The 14,567-nt window shown below is 40.7% G+C and overlaps 1 protein-coding gene across 2 annotated transcripts in view; it reads right to left on the reverse strand.

Moving 5' to 3' along the window:
- LOC143301629 (myosin light chain kinase, smooth muscle-like) overlaps positions 1 to 14,185 on the reverse strand; it is a 181,271-nt gene extending 167,086 nt beyond the window's left edge. Inside the window, exons 1-2 of one of the 2 annotated variants that reach the window (XM_076616050.1) lie at positions 13,959 to 14,185; positions 8,820 to 9,703 (exon numbers count right to left, since the gene is read on the reverse strand). In XM_076616050.1, the coding sequence (XP_076472165.1) occupies positions 8,820 to 8,827 (8 nt within the window). In that variant the 5' untranslated portion in view covers positions 8,828 to 9,703; positions 13,959 to 14,185. Of the gene's footprint in view, positions 1 to 8,819; positions 9,704 to 10,632; positions 10,713 to 13,958 lie in introns of those variants that run through there. The other variant, XM_076616049.1, reaches the window with a different exon arrangement.
- Between the last annotated feature and the right edge of the window lie 382 nt (positions 14,186 to 14,567).

Here is a 14,567-nt window from a genome sequence, read left to right on the forward strand (position 1 = left end):
CCCCATCTCTCTGCTCCATTATCATTTTCACACCTGGTTTCGATTTCATAAAACCTGCTAACTGAAACATTCAACGCGGGAGAGAGAGAGAGAGAGAGAGAGAGAGAGAGAGAGAGAACTGATAAGGAATCAACAAGGCTTGGATGCGTGGCAGCGTGATTTCACGTGCGTATGTGCAGATGTCGCGTACGTGCACACGTGCGCCCGCGCGTTGTTCAGTCAGCAATGGGTCAATCGCATTTACCCAAGGAGATACGCTTTATGAAATAAGCGTCTAAAAGCCGTTACGTTAACGCCGTTATATGCCGCACGCAAATTAATGTGCACACAATTACATGTAAGTGCTCCTGCACACACCTGATTGAAGAAGAGACGAAGGCGTTGAAACCTATTACAGTATAGCATAATTGATGAAAGCACATCTAAACTTGCCTGCAGGACTCACCTTCCTACCCACCCCTGTCCCAAACACTCCTCCCTATCGCGACCATTAATGCTTGCTTCATTCATTAAAATAAATGAAAATGATTCAAACACCCAAGCAACGCTAAAAACTCAGTTAGTTCTTAAAACCCCTTCAGTGCAAGGGGGGAAACAGCAGAAACTGGTGTTTCAGGTTATAAAACATTATCCAAAACAATAAGCCTAAAACTGAGAAAATGGTCTGGAGATATACCACTCTAGATGAACTGTGTGAATTTTCAGCCTTCCAGTAAGCACTTAACTATGCACTACGTGATACGTTTATGGCAGTTAAGGGGTTTTAATTTGAAATCAACCAACGACAGTCGAGACCGACAGCATGCAACTTTCCAGACCTGAAACTGTTGAGATAGTGATAGCCACTGATGTCTTTCAGAATTGGAGAGGAAAATAAACTTGAGAAGAAACATCACGAAAACAATGATGTATGAGAAACTGTTAGTTTAGTCTTAATTATTAACAGAGCCGTGAAGTGTTTTGATACAATCGCTGCAATCAGTAAGCACTTAACATTCATCAATAACTGAACAACATATGCCTCCTCAACTTTCACAAGGTAGGATGAATACGTATGGCAGGAGTGACCCATATAACACCACGTAACCTGCAAATAATCTTTCACAGGAAAGATGTGAGGACATTGCGTAAATGAACAGTCTTCATAGAAGAAATCTGTTAATTACCTTTCACTTCTTCGCCATTCTATCCCTATATAACCCGTAAATTACATTCCGAAAAGGTAGGAATGGTAAATCAGGAATCCTTCCTCAAATGCCCGTTCACATGCAGAATTTGTAAAGTAAGTGCTTGATGTGTAACATGTAAATCGTCTTCCGTTAAAGTAGGGAATTATGGTAAACCAGAGTTTTCCCCCGAGTAACGTGCACATCATCTTCCACACGGTAGGAACGGTAAGGCAGAAGTATTCCCTGTCTTATTAGGAAAGTTCTAGCAATCATTTACCCTACGATTCAGGAGAAATCCACTTGTAAACTACAAATCACCTTTCACAAGGTAATAACTGTTAAGTCGGAGTAACCCATTTGTGTAACCAAAAAATCACTTTTCCCCAGGTAGGAAAACAAAGCAAGGGATAAGGTGCTTATATAACAAGTACATCACTTTCCAGAAGGAAGTAAAGGTAAAGCTGGAGCAATCCGTAAGTCACCCAGCTGGGTGCATTCTCCTTTCTTGTGTCCGAAATCAGCTGGAGGTGGGAGAGTGTGGTCAGATTCCAACGACTGGCCGAGTTTACTATTTAAGTTACGGTGATCTTTTTGCCAATAGTATTTTACTTGAAGTTGCACTTTCCGGAGATCTTGTATGTGTTGGGTGTTACAAGATTTTTGTATTCTTCTTTGAACAGCTCTTTGTCAGTCGACCAGCATTTTTTTTATGAAACAATATCATATAGGAAATTCTGAAGTGACAAGATACATTATCGGAACCAGGAAAAGAAGCTAATGTTCTATGGGACTGTTTGAAATATGGGAAAAAATGATCTGTCTGAACTGAGAAGAAAGGGGGCAGGAGGGCGATTGCTGAACTGGATTGTCTGAACTTGATAAGGGGAATATCATAATGAACTGTCCTACGAAAACAAGCAAATGTTGCATTGTTTGAATTTGGAGAAAAATTCGACGTTGCCGAATAACTGTATCCTGTTTTTACGACGCGAAAAAAGAAAAAAAAGAAAGAAAAATTATAAATGAGAGAGAGAGAGAAAACCCAGAAAAGTTAATGCATGTTAACCTTACTGTATTTCTTTTTAAAGTATTTCTCAGTCTGTGTTGTGAATATCTTCGAAATGTGTTTTTGCCTATTAACAAAAACTGCAGCATTTCTTTATGAGAAATCTGTATGTATCGATACATTCATATCGCAGCATGTATTTTAGAAGAAAAAAAAAGCGTCTGTGACTGTTTCGCTAAACTGCTTTGTTCTTTTACAGAAAGAATTTTATAGTCTTTATCCGCACCGTTATAAAATGTGCACTGAACACAATATACACGAATAAATCTTACTGCAAGCTGGTTTTTGTTTCACAACTGTACATCTGTCTGTGAGGTCGACATGCTGTGACAGATAAGCACATTTGACAGTACAGTGTATATATTTGGCATAGGACAGCTTGAAATGTATGGTTGTTTGTGTAAACTGTTGAAGAGTCGGTAACTACATGATCATGGTGTAGTGTTTATATTAATGTTTTGTTTGTTTTGTTTTGTTTTTCTGCTGTGTGTACATGAGACAATTCTAGTAAGCACCCATCTCTTGAAAAAAAAGAAAAAAAAAAGAAGAAAGAATCAAACTGTCAGTGTACTTTCTCTTTCTACACTTCATCCTGATGGAATACGCTGCCGTTCTCTGTCCATCAGCATTTTTATCAAACTTTTCACATTCGTACTTTTTTTTTCCTCCCCTCAAATGACTAAAAGTCAACAGTGGTATATGATGCTATGATGTAGGCAATTTGCCCGTGTGTGTGTGTGTGTGTGTGTGTGTGTGTGTGTGTGTGCATACGTGTGTGAAAGGGATGAAGGGTGTATGCAACGTTATGTCGGTCCATGTATTCATGTTTGCTGTCTAAGCAGTTGCTGTACATGCCTGAGAGGTTTTGTAAACATCACTGTTGTTACTAGCATCATCATCATCAACAGCAGCGGCAGCAGTTGTTGTACTTGGTTCTTGTTGTTCTTGCTGATGCTGAGTTTTGTTGTTATTATTCCAAGTATCCGTGATGTAAGATTCCCGCCCCGACAAAACAAATACCCGCGCGGCACGCATGTACGCGCGCGCGCACACACACACACACACACATATGTATATGTATATATATATATATATATAGAGAGAGAGAGAGAGAGAGAGAGAGAGGGAGATTCAGCTGCAAATGAAACGTGCAACGACCAACAAGAAAAAGACACAACACGAATATTTTTTTCTTTAAATACGTCCGTTTGCCTGTATGATGTGATCCCCTTCAACCGGCTAACCGGTCTATGAATGCCTGCACATCGAAGACGGCTCTGAAAGAAAAAGAAGTACACGTTTACGTTACCTCAAATGTACAGACTTCACAAAAAGTTAAGGACCATTTCATAAAATCGGATATACTTTAATAAAATGTAATTTTAAATAAACTAAAAGAATTCAAAAACAAACAAGCAAAAAAAACACAACAACTAGAGACGATGTAAATTATGCAGACTGCTTATGATCTCCCACTGACCTCTCATTCCAGGCACGCGTACACCATGAACGCGCATGAAAGCGTATCGAAGTTTCAGCCGAATGTGTATTATTCAGCGGTGTATAACCGATAATGGCTGTTGTTTTCCATTGTAAACATGAAAGTGCGTGTGCAAGGAACCACCTCTGGTTTTGAAAATGTTCATTACCTGCATTCACTGGACGGAAATTCAGCATCATTTCACCATGTTCCAAAGTGGTCCTTAACTTTTTGTAAACCCTGTACATTAGCTTCGTGGAAAGGAAAGGGGTTTCCTGGAAGAGGGTTACAGACAGAACAGTGGGGAGGGTTGTGGCTGAAGACCCCGGGGCAAACAAGATGACAGAGAGATAAGCAGAAGACTCGGGCAGTCGAGATAAGACGCGAGGCCAACAGACAAGGCACAGCCGGGTGCGTGACTGGATCGCCAGCCAAGCACTGAACCAAGCACGCTACAACAGCAACAACAACCCTCAACCCCGCCCCCCACCCACGGCCCCCACCCCCACCTCCCTCTGTCTGTCTAGCAGTCTCTCTGTGAGTTCATCTGTCCAAATCAAAGGACAAGAACAACTACCCCATATCTCCCCTCTCTTTGTTTCTTTCTGGTATGACACTGACTGAGAACTAAATACTGACATGTGTTGTCTGAGGAAAAGTACAAGTGAAAGAAATACAACTCATACAGAATCTGTTTCAGTAACTTCCCCTTCCTGTAGAATTCGGCAGTCAGGAAATAAAAATCATATTTTGTTCTAAGCACAAATTATGTTTGAGAAGTATACATAAATGATGCTTGGGAAACATGTATAAATGATGTTTGAGAAATGCGCATAAATGATTTTTTAGTCATACACATAAATGGATTTTCGAGAAATGGGCATAAATGATGTTTGGGGAATAATCATAAACAATCACTGAGAAAAAGCGTACGCAATCTTTAAGGAATAATCACAAATTCTTATTTAAAAAAAAAGAAAAAAAAAAGAAAAAGAAAAAAAGAAGACAGCCAAATAAAGCTTTGATAATAAGCGCAAATAATACTGGATAAATAAACACATGTTTTACAAATAAGCGCAATTGACATTTGAAAAATAATACATAAATTATGCTTGAGAAATAATCATACATGATGCTTTAAAATAACCGGTGATATTTCGGAAATAGAGCTAAATGATGTTGAATATGAACGTATAAATGGTTTATTGCTAATGTATGCACATAATTATGATTCTTCAGAAATAATCACAAAATAATGTCTGCCAAATAAACATAAATCATGTATCAACGATCTGCAGAAATAAGCACAAATGTCAAACGATGTACACGACCTTCGCTGACATCGAAATAAAATCAAAATAACCAAGTTAACAGATAGATCAAGTGAATAAATAATAGACCATTTATGATCAATGAAAACGATGTTTCCACTTACCAATGTGGAGCAGGCAGGTTTACGTGGCTTGAAACTTCTGTCCAGCACTCTCCTCCCTTGGTAACTTTACCCCCCCCCCCCCCCTCCCCAGAGTAACTAACTGGGAGAACTACCTCCTCATCATAATTAACCGCATGATCACCGTCTCCTTCCTCCTCATCAATATCCTCATTGTCATGACAATGTTCTTCTGGTTGTTACTGTTGCTGCTTCGGTGGTCCTTGTTGGTGGCGTTGATGTTGTTTGTTTCTAAAAAGTCTTAAATGTTATGTTATCTATCTAGTTAACGAAGTGACTTTAATGGAACTGCGGAGCTTTGTGATGAAATGTTTGTTCGAACGCTCTAACCTACGAAAATACGGTCGATATAATCGCAAAAAAAAACGATATGGCTTTATTATTATTATCGTTATTATTATTATCATTATTGTTATTATCATTTGGCGGGAGGGTGATGGGTCCCTTTTTTTTTTCGGAGATGGACGGAAGGAGGCGTGGGTGTATTGTTTGTTTTAACATATCAGCTTTACACGATACCAAATATAAGTGAATGGTTTGCCGAAGTTTAACTGAAGTTATCAAGTTATCGTAATGTTCATTGTAGTTAAGAGTTTACAAATAACTCTCTCTTCATCTCCCCCCCCCCCCCTGCCCCCTCCATCTCCCCAACACACTGTGTTAGAACACACACACACTGTCACATAAACGGACTCACTTTAATTGCCAGCATTTCATTTGTTCAGCAACAAATCCAGCTGTTTTATTAGCCCTAGACATGTCGTCAAGACCGAAAATTTATACAGCTGAACTTTTCTAGTACTTACGTCTGTTTGCTTGACAGCACAACACCTCGTGTGCAAAATATGTTTAGATAAAAACAAGACAGTCTTGTTTTAGTACTCTTAAAGATTCACACGGACATTCGTATACACTCGTTGAGGGAGACTTGTATGTACAGATCCATTCAAGGGAAGAATCTTTTTTGTAATAAATGTTTCTGCGTGTTTTCGCTTGCATTCTTTTATCATGTCGTATGACACGTTATATCTATTTATTCCCTGAACATTTAACTTATTTGTGTGTATGTATGTATGTATGTGTGTGTGTGTGTGTGTGTGTGTGTGTGTGTGTGTGTGTGTGTGTGTGTGTGAGAGAGAGAGAGAGAGAAACGATCTTGAAAAATGATTCACGAATGATTCGAAATTTCCTCGTCTTCCTCGTGAACTTAATTAAGTTGGAGTGCGATTGATTATCATCGTGCCTGGTATCAGTTATTCAGTCTATGTGTGTGTGTGTGTGTGTGTGTGTGTGTGTGTGTGTGTGTGTGTGTGTGTGTGTGCGTGCGTGCATGCGTATATATATTTCAGTGGGTCAGCTAATCAGTCTAATCAATCAGTCTAACGGCGTGTTTTAAAGAACATCTCATGTGGGGTTTTGCGTACAAAACAGACTTTTTCTGTTATTGTTAAACATTTCAGTTCAAATCTATCATTCTGTGGTCAACTGTTTTGCAATAACTCTCTCTCTCTCTCTCTGAAGTCTTTCTCTCATTTTTTAAATCTTGGATTAAAACAAACTCAAAGGTATAAATGAATAGGTCTTGCAATGATAGTATACAGAGAAACACATGAAGCAGAAACTCTAATCTGTAATGAAACATGTTTGAAACAGATATTTAGTTTTTTCTGGTGTGGCGTTGTAAAAGAATGGTTTTATACACACATTCACAATAACAATATCTGACTGGATGTTGTGTACTTTTTTTAGAGAAAAGAAAGAAAAAAGTAAAATGTGATATCAAAACTACACTGTATATTCATTAACTTTCAAACAACAGTCAAATGCTGTTACTGTTGATCTTTGTAGGGCAAAAATACTGCTGTGTGCCTTTGACCTACAAAGAACAACAGTTGTTTTATTTGTCTATTGCCAGACATTTTGCCTCTCTTTGGCTCGGGTTAGATTTTTGGTTCCACATATTTTCAATCAGTTTTCGGGAGACAAGCTTCACCGTTGAGAAGTTTTTTTTAGTACCTACATGCGTATGGGTGCGGACTGTCACACACACGCACACACGCACGCGCGCGCGCGCGCACACACACACACACACACACGCAAACTCCCAATAAAAGTCAACAACAGCAGAATGCTTTCGTTTTAAATTTCGCGTTCACACCTCCAAGGCTGATTTATGCACCACACTTTCTTCTTGTTATTCTTCTCTTTTCTCTAAGTGTTGCACTTTGTTCATCCTGATTATCAGTTGTATCACTTGATAGACATCGAAGTGTTGCGTGATGTTAGGAACGATCAAATAAAGGATCTGTTGGATCTGAAGTTTGGGAGTGGTGTGTGTGTGTGTGTGTGTGTGTGTGAAAAGTGTGTGTGTGTGTGAAAAATGTGTGTGTGTGTGTGTGTGTGAGAGAGAGAGAGAGAGAGAGAGAGAGAGAGAGCACACACTGACCCACACACACCTTAATATATGGTTCCGCGTTCAGCAGTCGTCACTACCAGCGTGTATTTAGAGAACACAATGCTATCTACAGTCCATCCTTACATTAGCGGTCACACCTGGACAGTGTGACGCCAAAAGACAATGACCTGTCAGTGAGTGCGAAAATAACGTCAGTGGAAATCATCATTTCTGTTGCTTTGTTTTGTGAACTTGAGCTTTTACACACGTAGTCATACTGGAATGGATGCCAATGCTTTTTCTTCTGTGACTGGGAAGCGGCGACATACAAGAAGCAAAGAACCACAAGACTAATAAAGGGGACTTTCTATATCTTGGATTCAAAACTCTCGTGGTCCTCTTATTTACATATTTCCAAAGACAATATGACAATGAAAATGATTCGTTTCCACAATTGTAGGTGTTTCTATTAACCACTATGACTTAACCTAAGTGTAACAGTCGGTTCCCAGCCAGCAGGAGGAAAGAAAGTGTAATTCCACCATTCTCTTTCTTGTACCTCGTAGAAATTAAAGCTGAGCGTTTCCAGAATGAGAAATCCGGAAGGTAGTAATAAAAACAATGTCACAGACAATCATGGGGGTTTGGCAGGTATGTTAGCGTTCTGTCTCGGAGTATCGCGGCTCCTTAGCACTGACGTCCCGCCGTTTCATCATTAAAAACAAAACTGACTATAGATTCAGGGTTGTGTCACGTCGTTTTGTCATTAACATTTCAGTCTTTTGGGTGTTGATCATGCGCACCAGTAAACTGCAGTCTTTTTTTTTTTTTTTTTTATTTTTTTTTTACTTTGTGTCATCAGTGTGTACAATATGCCACCAGTGAAGAATCAAAAGGATTTTATCAGTTTGCAGTCTCGTAATGCAAATGTATGAATGTATGTATATGGACGGATGGATGTAGCCTGTGTAGTCTGCATGTCCGTGTAAGTGTATAAAAATTGTGATTGTGTATCACTGAATGCATGTGTGTGTGTGTGTGTGTGTGTGTGTGTGTGTGTGTGTGTGTGTGTGCGTGCGTGTGGCGTGTGTGCTGAGAGAAAGATGAGACAACGCCTGACAGACTGAGAAACAAAAATAAGAAGATAACAAAGGAGAATGAAAGACGGAAGAAGAACAAACAGCAACAAAAATACCACACACACACACACACACACACACACACAAACTCTCTCTCTCTCTCTCTCGTTCTCTCACCTCTTCATGATGACGTTTGCTTCAGTCGTAAGCTGGCTGTCTATGACGCAATCAGACGAAATACTCCACCTTCAAAGCAGCGAACTTTTGATTCAACGTCACGCCAAACAAAACTCTGGCTTGCCCTTGCTGGTATCACAGTCAGTTGAAAAGCACTTGAGAAGTCGTTGCATCAAACTCTCACCATGAACACGCTGACAAACGCACTGGCAACTTGCACAGTGGCATAAACTTGCGTCGTCACAGTAATAAACTGTTCCAGAAAACTATACACTAACTGTCACAAAAGATACATCGTATCTGCAACACATCCAAATATTTTCGTGGATTTTCTGTTTGTTTCTGTTATTGGTTTTAACTTTTTGTTTTGATTTGCTTTCAGGCAACAGTGTACCACACTACACTACTTCGAAAAGTATTTACTACACAACGCAGTGCGTGTTAGCGCCTGAAAAACAGACACAACTTTGGGGCCACAACTGATGGCTTGCCACTGACATTCCTCTCATGTGTATCCCATGCCACACCGAGTCTGGTTACCAGAACACAGTGGCGAAGTTGCACGTGCAGCTCGCGAAGACGTAACTAAATGTCTGAAGGAATTGTCTGACGAGGCTGTCTCTTCGGTTGTTGGAGATGCACGTTTTCCGACGTTCTTGGTAGAGGTCTTTGTTGAGAGACTTTCAACAAATGTACATCCCCACGGATTTTCTTACCGCTTTTGTCTATTTTCTTTCACCAGTTTGGTGGACACAAGAATACGAGTTGTTTTTCTTCAGTAGGGTAATGTGAGCAAAATGGCGGAGCAGCAAATTGACTCTGTCCAAAGGAATATCTTCAGTCCATGAATATCCCAAAAGAAACACAGTTCCGTGCTACGTTACCTGCAGACAGAATAAAAAAAGGAGGATGATTATGCAATGTCCATAGTTCAAACTAAATGGGGTTGCAAGTTTTGCCGACACAATGACCAACGGCAGGGAAATCCTTGCCAACAAATTACATACGTTTTGTTGTAGTCAGCCGCAGAATATGCCACAAAAAATAGATAACTTACGTTAGCACGTAGGCTAATTCCCTTATGTTCATTTTGGTAAAGATCCACACTGATGTAATAACCTCACCGTGAATACTTTCTACTTGAATACCATATCAATGTCATCGTCATTATCGTCGTTACTAAACCTTCTACTACTGCTATTGCTACTATGAGTTCGATATAATTACAGAGGAGTGATATACTTCACGCGCCTGCCTTGGCCGTACAGATCTCAGGTACCGTTCGAATCATAAACGAGGCAGGTTTTATCTCTACCATCCAGAAGATTTTATTAAAGACTGGTTGATTTATTTATTCATTTATTTACTTTTTTTAAATGATGATCTGAGCGCTAGCCTTTTGAAGGACACAATTAACAGAGGCCCCATGTGTAGCAAGCGTGTACTTGACACATTCTGCAGTAAAACTTACAGACTTTGGTCACACAGCAGAGGCACAGTGGCCTGTACACCCAAAGTACAAACACACATCTCGGTGCCGTTCTTGATGTGACGACGTGCTCTCTCTCTCTCCACGTGAAAGAAGAGCGGACTGCCCGAATTTCACACAGAGAGGAATAACTACATTGTGCCAAGAACGAAAACCAATACAATACTAAACAACAAGATGACTGCCAACCACGGGAATACTTGCAGAACTGACGTCTCCTTCATCAGAGTTCCACCCCTCTCCCCCACCCTGCCCAAAACACACACACACACACACACACACACACACCGACCTAACATCAATCCGACATAACATCAATCATACCCAGCGTCGTTGCTTGGGGTATAAGCGTACTCTCCACCGAACGCACTCCACACAAATATGAATCGTCTCCTCTCTCGCTCTGTTTTTTTCTTCTTCTGCGAACGCAAAAAAAAAAAAAAAAGAAAAAAAAAAAAAAAAAAAAAAAAAAAAAAAAGAAAAGAAAAAAAAGATGTATCACGCATACCTGTTGCCAAAACGCTGTGAATGTAATCAGCGTTAAAAGGAGCAGCACAAAAGAGCGTTTCATGCAGGGGTAGACAGGACAGGATGAGCTACGGGAGAGGGAGGGAGTGAGTGGGGAGCCTTGTGGGGCTGGTAAACTTTGCCTCGAGAAGGAACTATCAGAGACGTGATCTGGTCTCAGTCTGCCAAATAAACGGAGGCGGATATTTTCAGTGTGTATAAAAGAAAAAAACAACGAAATGAACGAAAACCAAACAGCAACCAACCAGCCAAGCCAACAAAACAAAAGCCATGGAAGTGTACACGGTTGTTTTCACCAGTGATAAACATTTTGTTATGCCAGTCTACTGACAAGACAACAACATGACTCGCTTTCTTTCCATATATCCTATTTCGATTTTGGCAGGTATCATGCTAGACTGAAAGACTTGTTTGTGACGTGGGTTCGTTACAAGCAGAAAACAGTCAAGTATTTATAAACACAGAAAAGCTCAAATGCAAACATTTCTGTCTCTGTCTCTTTCTTTCTGTCTGCCTGCCTGCCCACCCCCCTCTCTCTCTCTCTCACACACACACACACACTCACACCGTACACGCATGCATACACACACGCACGCACGCACACACACACAAACACACTCACACACACACACAAACACACACTCACCGGCTCACTGTGACCCACTACTCACTCACACACTGAATTTCTGGAGCTGTAACTAGTTGTTCTTTTCCTCCAGGAATGTCCGTTTCACGGCTTTTGAAAAAAAAAATGCTGACATTTAACGAAAATTGAAAAACTGAGATCAAGTACATGATCATGAACTTTGATGTGTATCCAACAGTAAAAAAAAATCCTCAACTTCAACGAAGATTGAGATCAAGTACATGATCATTAACATTAATGTACCATCCCATTATTCATCCTCAACGGCATGGACGAACCCACCAGACAAATGTCTTTTAGGGCTCGGTCATTCAACAAGGGCAGAAACGCGCGCGTGCATGATAGCAAACACACACACACACACAGAGATTCGCACGGGCGTACGCACACACTTGCGCGCGCCGCGCACACACACTGTGAAGCACACGACACACACACAGGCACACACACACAGACACAGATACACACACGCACTTGCCACGGCACGCGCTTCCATTCCAATTAGACGTTTGACGTTGACAACCCTCCACCACTATCCACCGCCTCTGACTCCGTATTCAGGTGAACGCACGCGAGCAGCGTTTATACTTCACTGACGTAAGCTGTTTGTTTGTTTATTTGTTTGTTGGTTTCTGATCTTTGTTTTGTTTTGTTTTTGGACGCTTTCCATCCACCACCGCTTACTCCATTTTCCACAAGAAGACAGGGGGAAAAGAAAGAGAAAGAGGAAAGAGAAAAAGCTCGAGTCATATCCAATGGGAAGTGATGTAAGATAACGCAAGATGCCAATGCCGGAAGTAAAGACCAACACACCGTTACGCCGTGTGACGTCTGCACAGTACTTCCTCAGTGATGAACATCACATCCCCTCCACTCAGCCCCACCCCTCTCTCCCCACCAACCTGCACCACACTCCATCAGGGCATGGGTGGAAAGAAAGAGAGAAAAGCGAAATGAGGGAGAAACAAAGAAAGGAAGGATGAAGTATGTACGAACAAAAGAAAGAACGAGTGAAGGAAAAGAGGAAAAGAACAATGACTCCTGAATGACACCAGGTTTCCCCCTCCACCTTACATTACACACTGCACCAGAACTGAGAACGTAAGGATAAACAATTCAGAATTAACCCTTTCACCGCCAAGCTCGCATTTATGCACAGGCGTGGTATAAGACCCATGTCACTGAAAGGTGACCATTCATTGGTCTGTTATCCATGAACCTTCTGCTCTTAATGTTCGGTGGTAGGATAGGCCATATTTTCTATACAACGCAGGGCCAGGGGGAAATCCCCAGCTATTCTTAGCCACTGTCTTTTCTGTGTTTATACCAAAAGGGAATTTTGTACTCTGAATTAACTGGCGGTGAAAGGGTAAAGCAGGAAAGACAACAGCCCCCCTGGGTGGCTAAAACACTGAGGGACTTCAGTCAATTTGAGGGTCCCGGGTTCGAATCCCGGTCACGGTTACTGGTGGCTAAAGGGTGGAGATTTTTCCGTTCTCCCAGGTCAACAGATAAGCAGACCTGCTTGGGACAGAAACCCACACCCTTCTCCCCCTTCGTCAGTGTGTTTTCGCATGCACAAGATCAAATACGCACATTATTTTCGGCCACGCCGTAATCCATGACAGCGCTCAGTGGGTTACAGAAACAAGAACATATCTGGCACACACCCTACTACCCCCCGAAATCGGAGTATGGCGGGTAAAAACGGTCATACACGTAAAAACCAACTCGCGTATAGGAGTGACCGTGGAAGTCGCAGCCAACGAAACAAAAAAATACGAACGAAAGAAAGAAAGAACTGACAAAAATGAAAGAAAGAAGAAGAAAGAAGAGAGAGAGAGAGAGAGAGAGGCAGAGACAGAGACAGAGAGACAGCGAGAGAACTGACAAGACATAAAGAACAAAAATATGAACTGAAATGATTCGACACTCAAAAAGAAAGCCTGAAAGAAGTGAGAGAAAGAACTTGACGGAAGGAAGAACAAGATAAAGAAAGAAAGAATAATCAGTTGAGAGAAACAGTGCAAGGTCTAGACAAAGAAAAAAGCAAAAGCAAAAACATGACTGAAATAGACAGAACGAGAAAGAAAAAGTGTATGAGACAAAAGACAAGAGCCGAAATGGTGTCCTCCATCTACTATAACATAGTTTTACTAACAATTATATATTAATTTTTTTTAAACTAAAGGTACCGTTTACATCAATTACACTATACACAATATTATTATATTATACACGACATTTTATACCACACTGACTCGCAGCTCTGAGCTATTCATTCAGAATAAGCCTAATCATTACTGAAAAACAATTTCTTGCTTTTCGCGCAAGCATGGACAGTCTGACTTCTACTCAGTGGTTTTTTTGGGTTTTTTTGTTGTTGTTTTTTTCTGACGCACCATCTAAACTGAAACAAACCATTAACAACACACCCTGGCATCTTTGATATGGACACACGGCTGCTTATTCTTACCTCGATTCCAACTGCAACTTGCTTGCTTGATAAACAGCACAACAACAAAAAAATCCGTTCCAGTTATCCGTTCAAAACTTATCCGTGCACTGCAGGCTCAACAAGTCGTCTGCAATCTTGGTTGCCAGGGTGTGAAATTTAGGGGCACACCAAAACTACACCAATGTTGACGCAGTTGGGACGAAAAGTTTTGATTAAGTTATCGGTGATTACTCACTCACAATATTCACATAACCTTAGTCGCGAGGGATAGGCCTAGGTCATATTGCAGTTTCCAAGGAATGATAATATTAAAACAACAGTTGGAACTGTGTAAAAACAACAACAACAAAACCTTAGTCAGTTACACCACCGAAAAGACACTGCTTCCAACACCGACTAAAGGGAGAGAAATACAGATTTCATGTAGGCTAAATGTCTTGGCCGTCAACTTCAATACAAGACACACACACACACACACACACACACTCTCTCTCTCTCTCTTTCTCTCTGTCTGTCTGTCTCTCTAACTGTTCAGCTGTTGGAAATACAACATGATAAAACCGTTCGAGTTGAGTCCCACGAACTGATTAAAAAGAACAGAATAGAAAAAACAAAAAAATTTTTTAA

The sequence above is a fragment of the Babylonia areolata genome, chromosome 27, assembly GCF_041734735.1.
Source record: "Babylonia areolata isolate BAREFJ2019XMU chromosome 27, ASM4173473v1, whole genome shotgun sequence".
In the NCBI taxonomy this organism is placed as follows: Eukaryota; Metazoa; Mollusca; class Gastropoda; order Neogastropoda; family Buccinidae; genus Babylonia; species Babylonia areolata.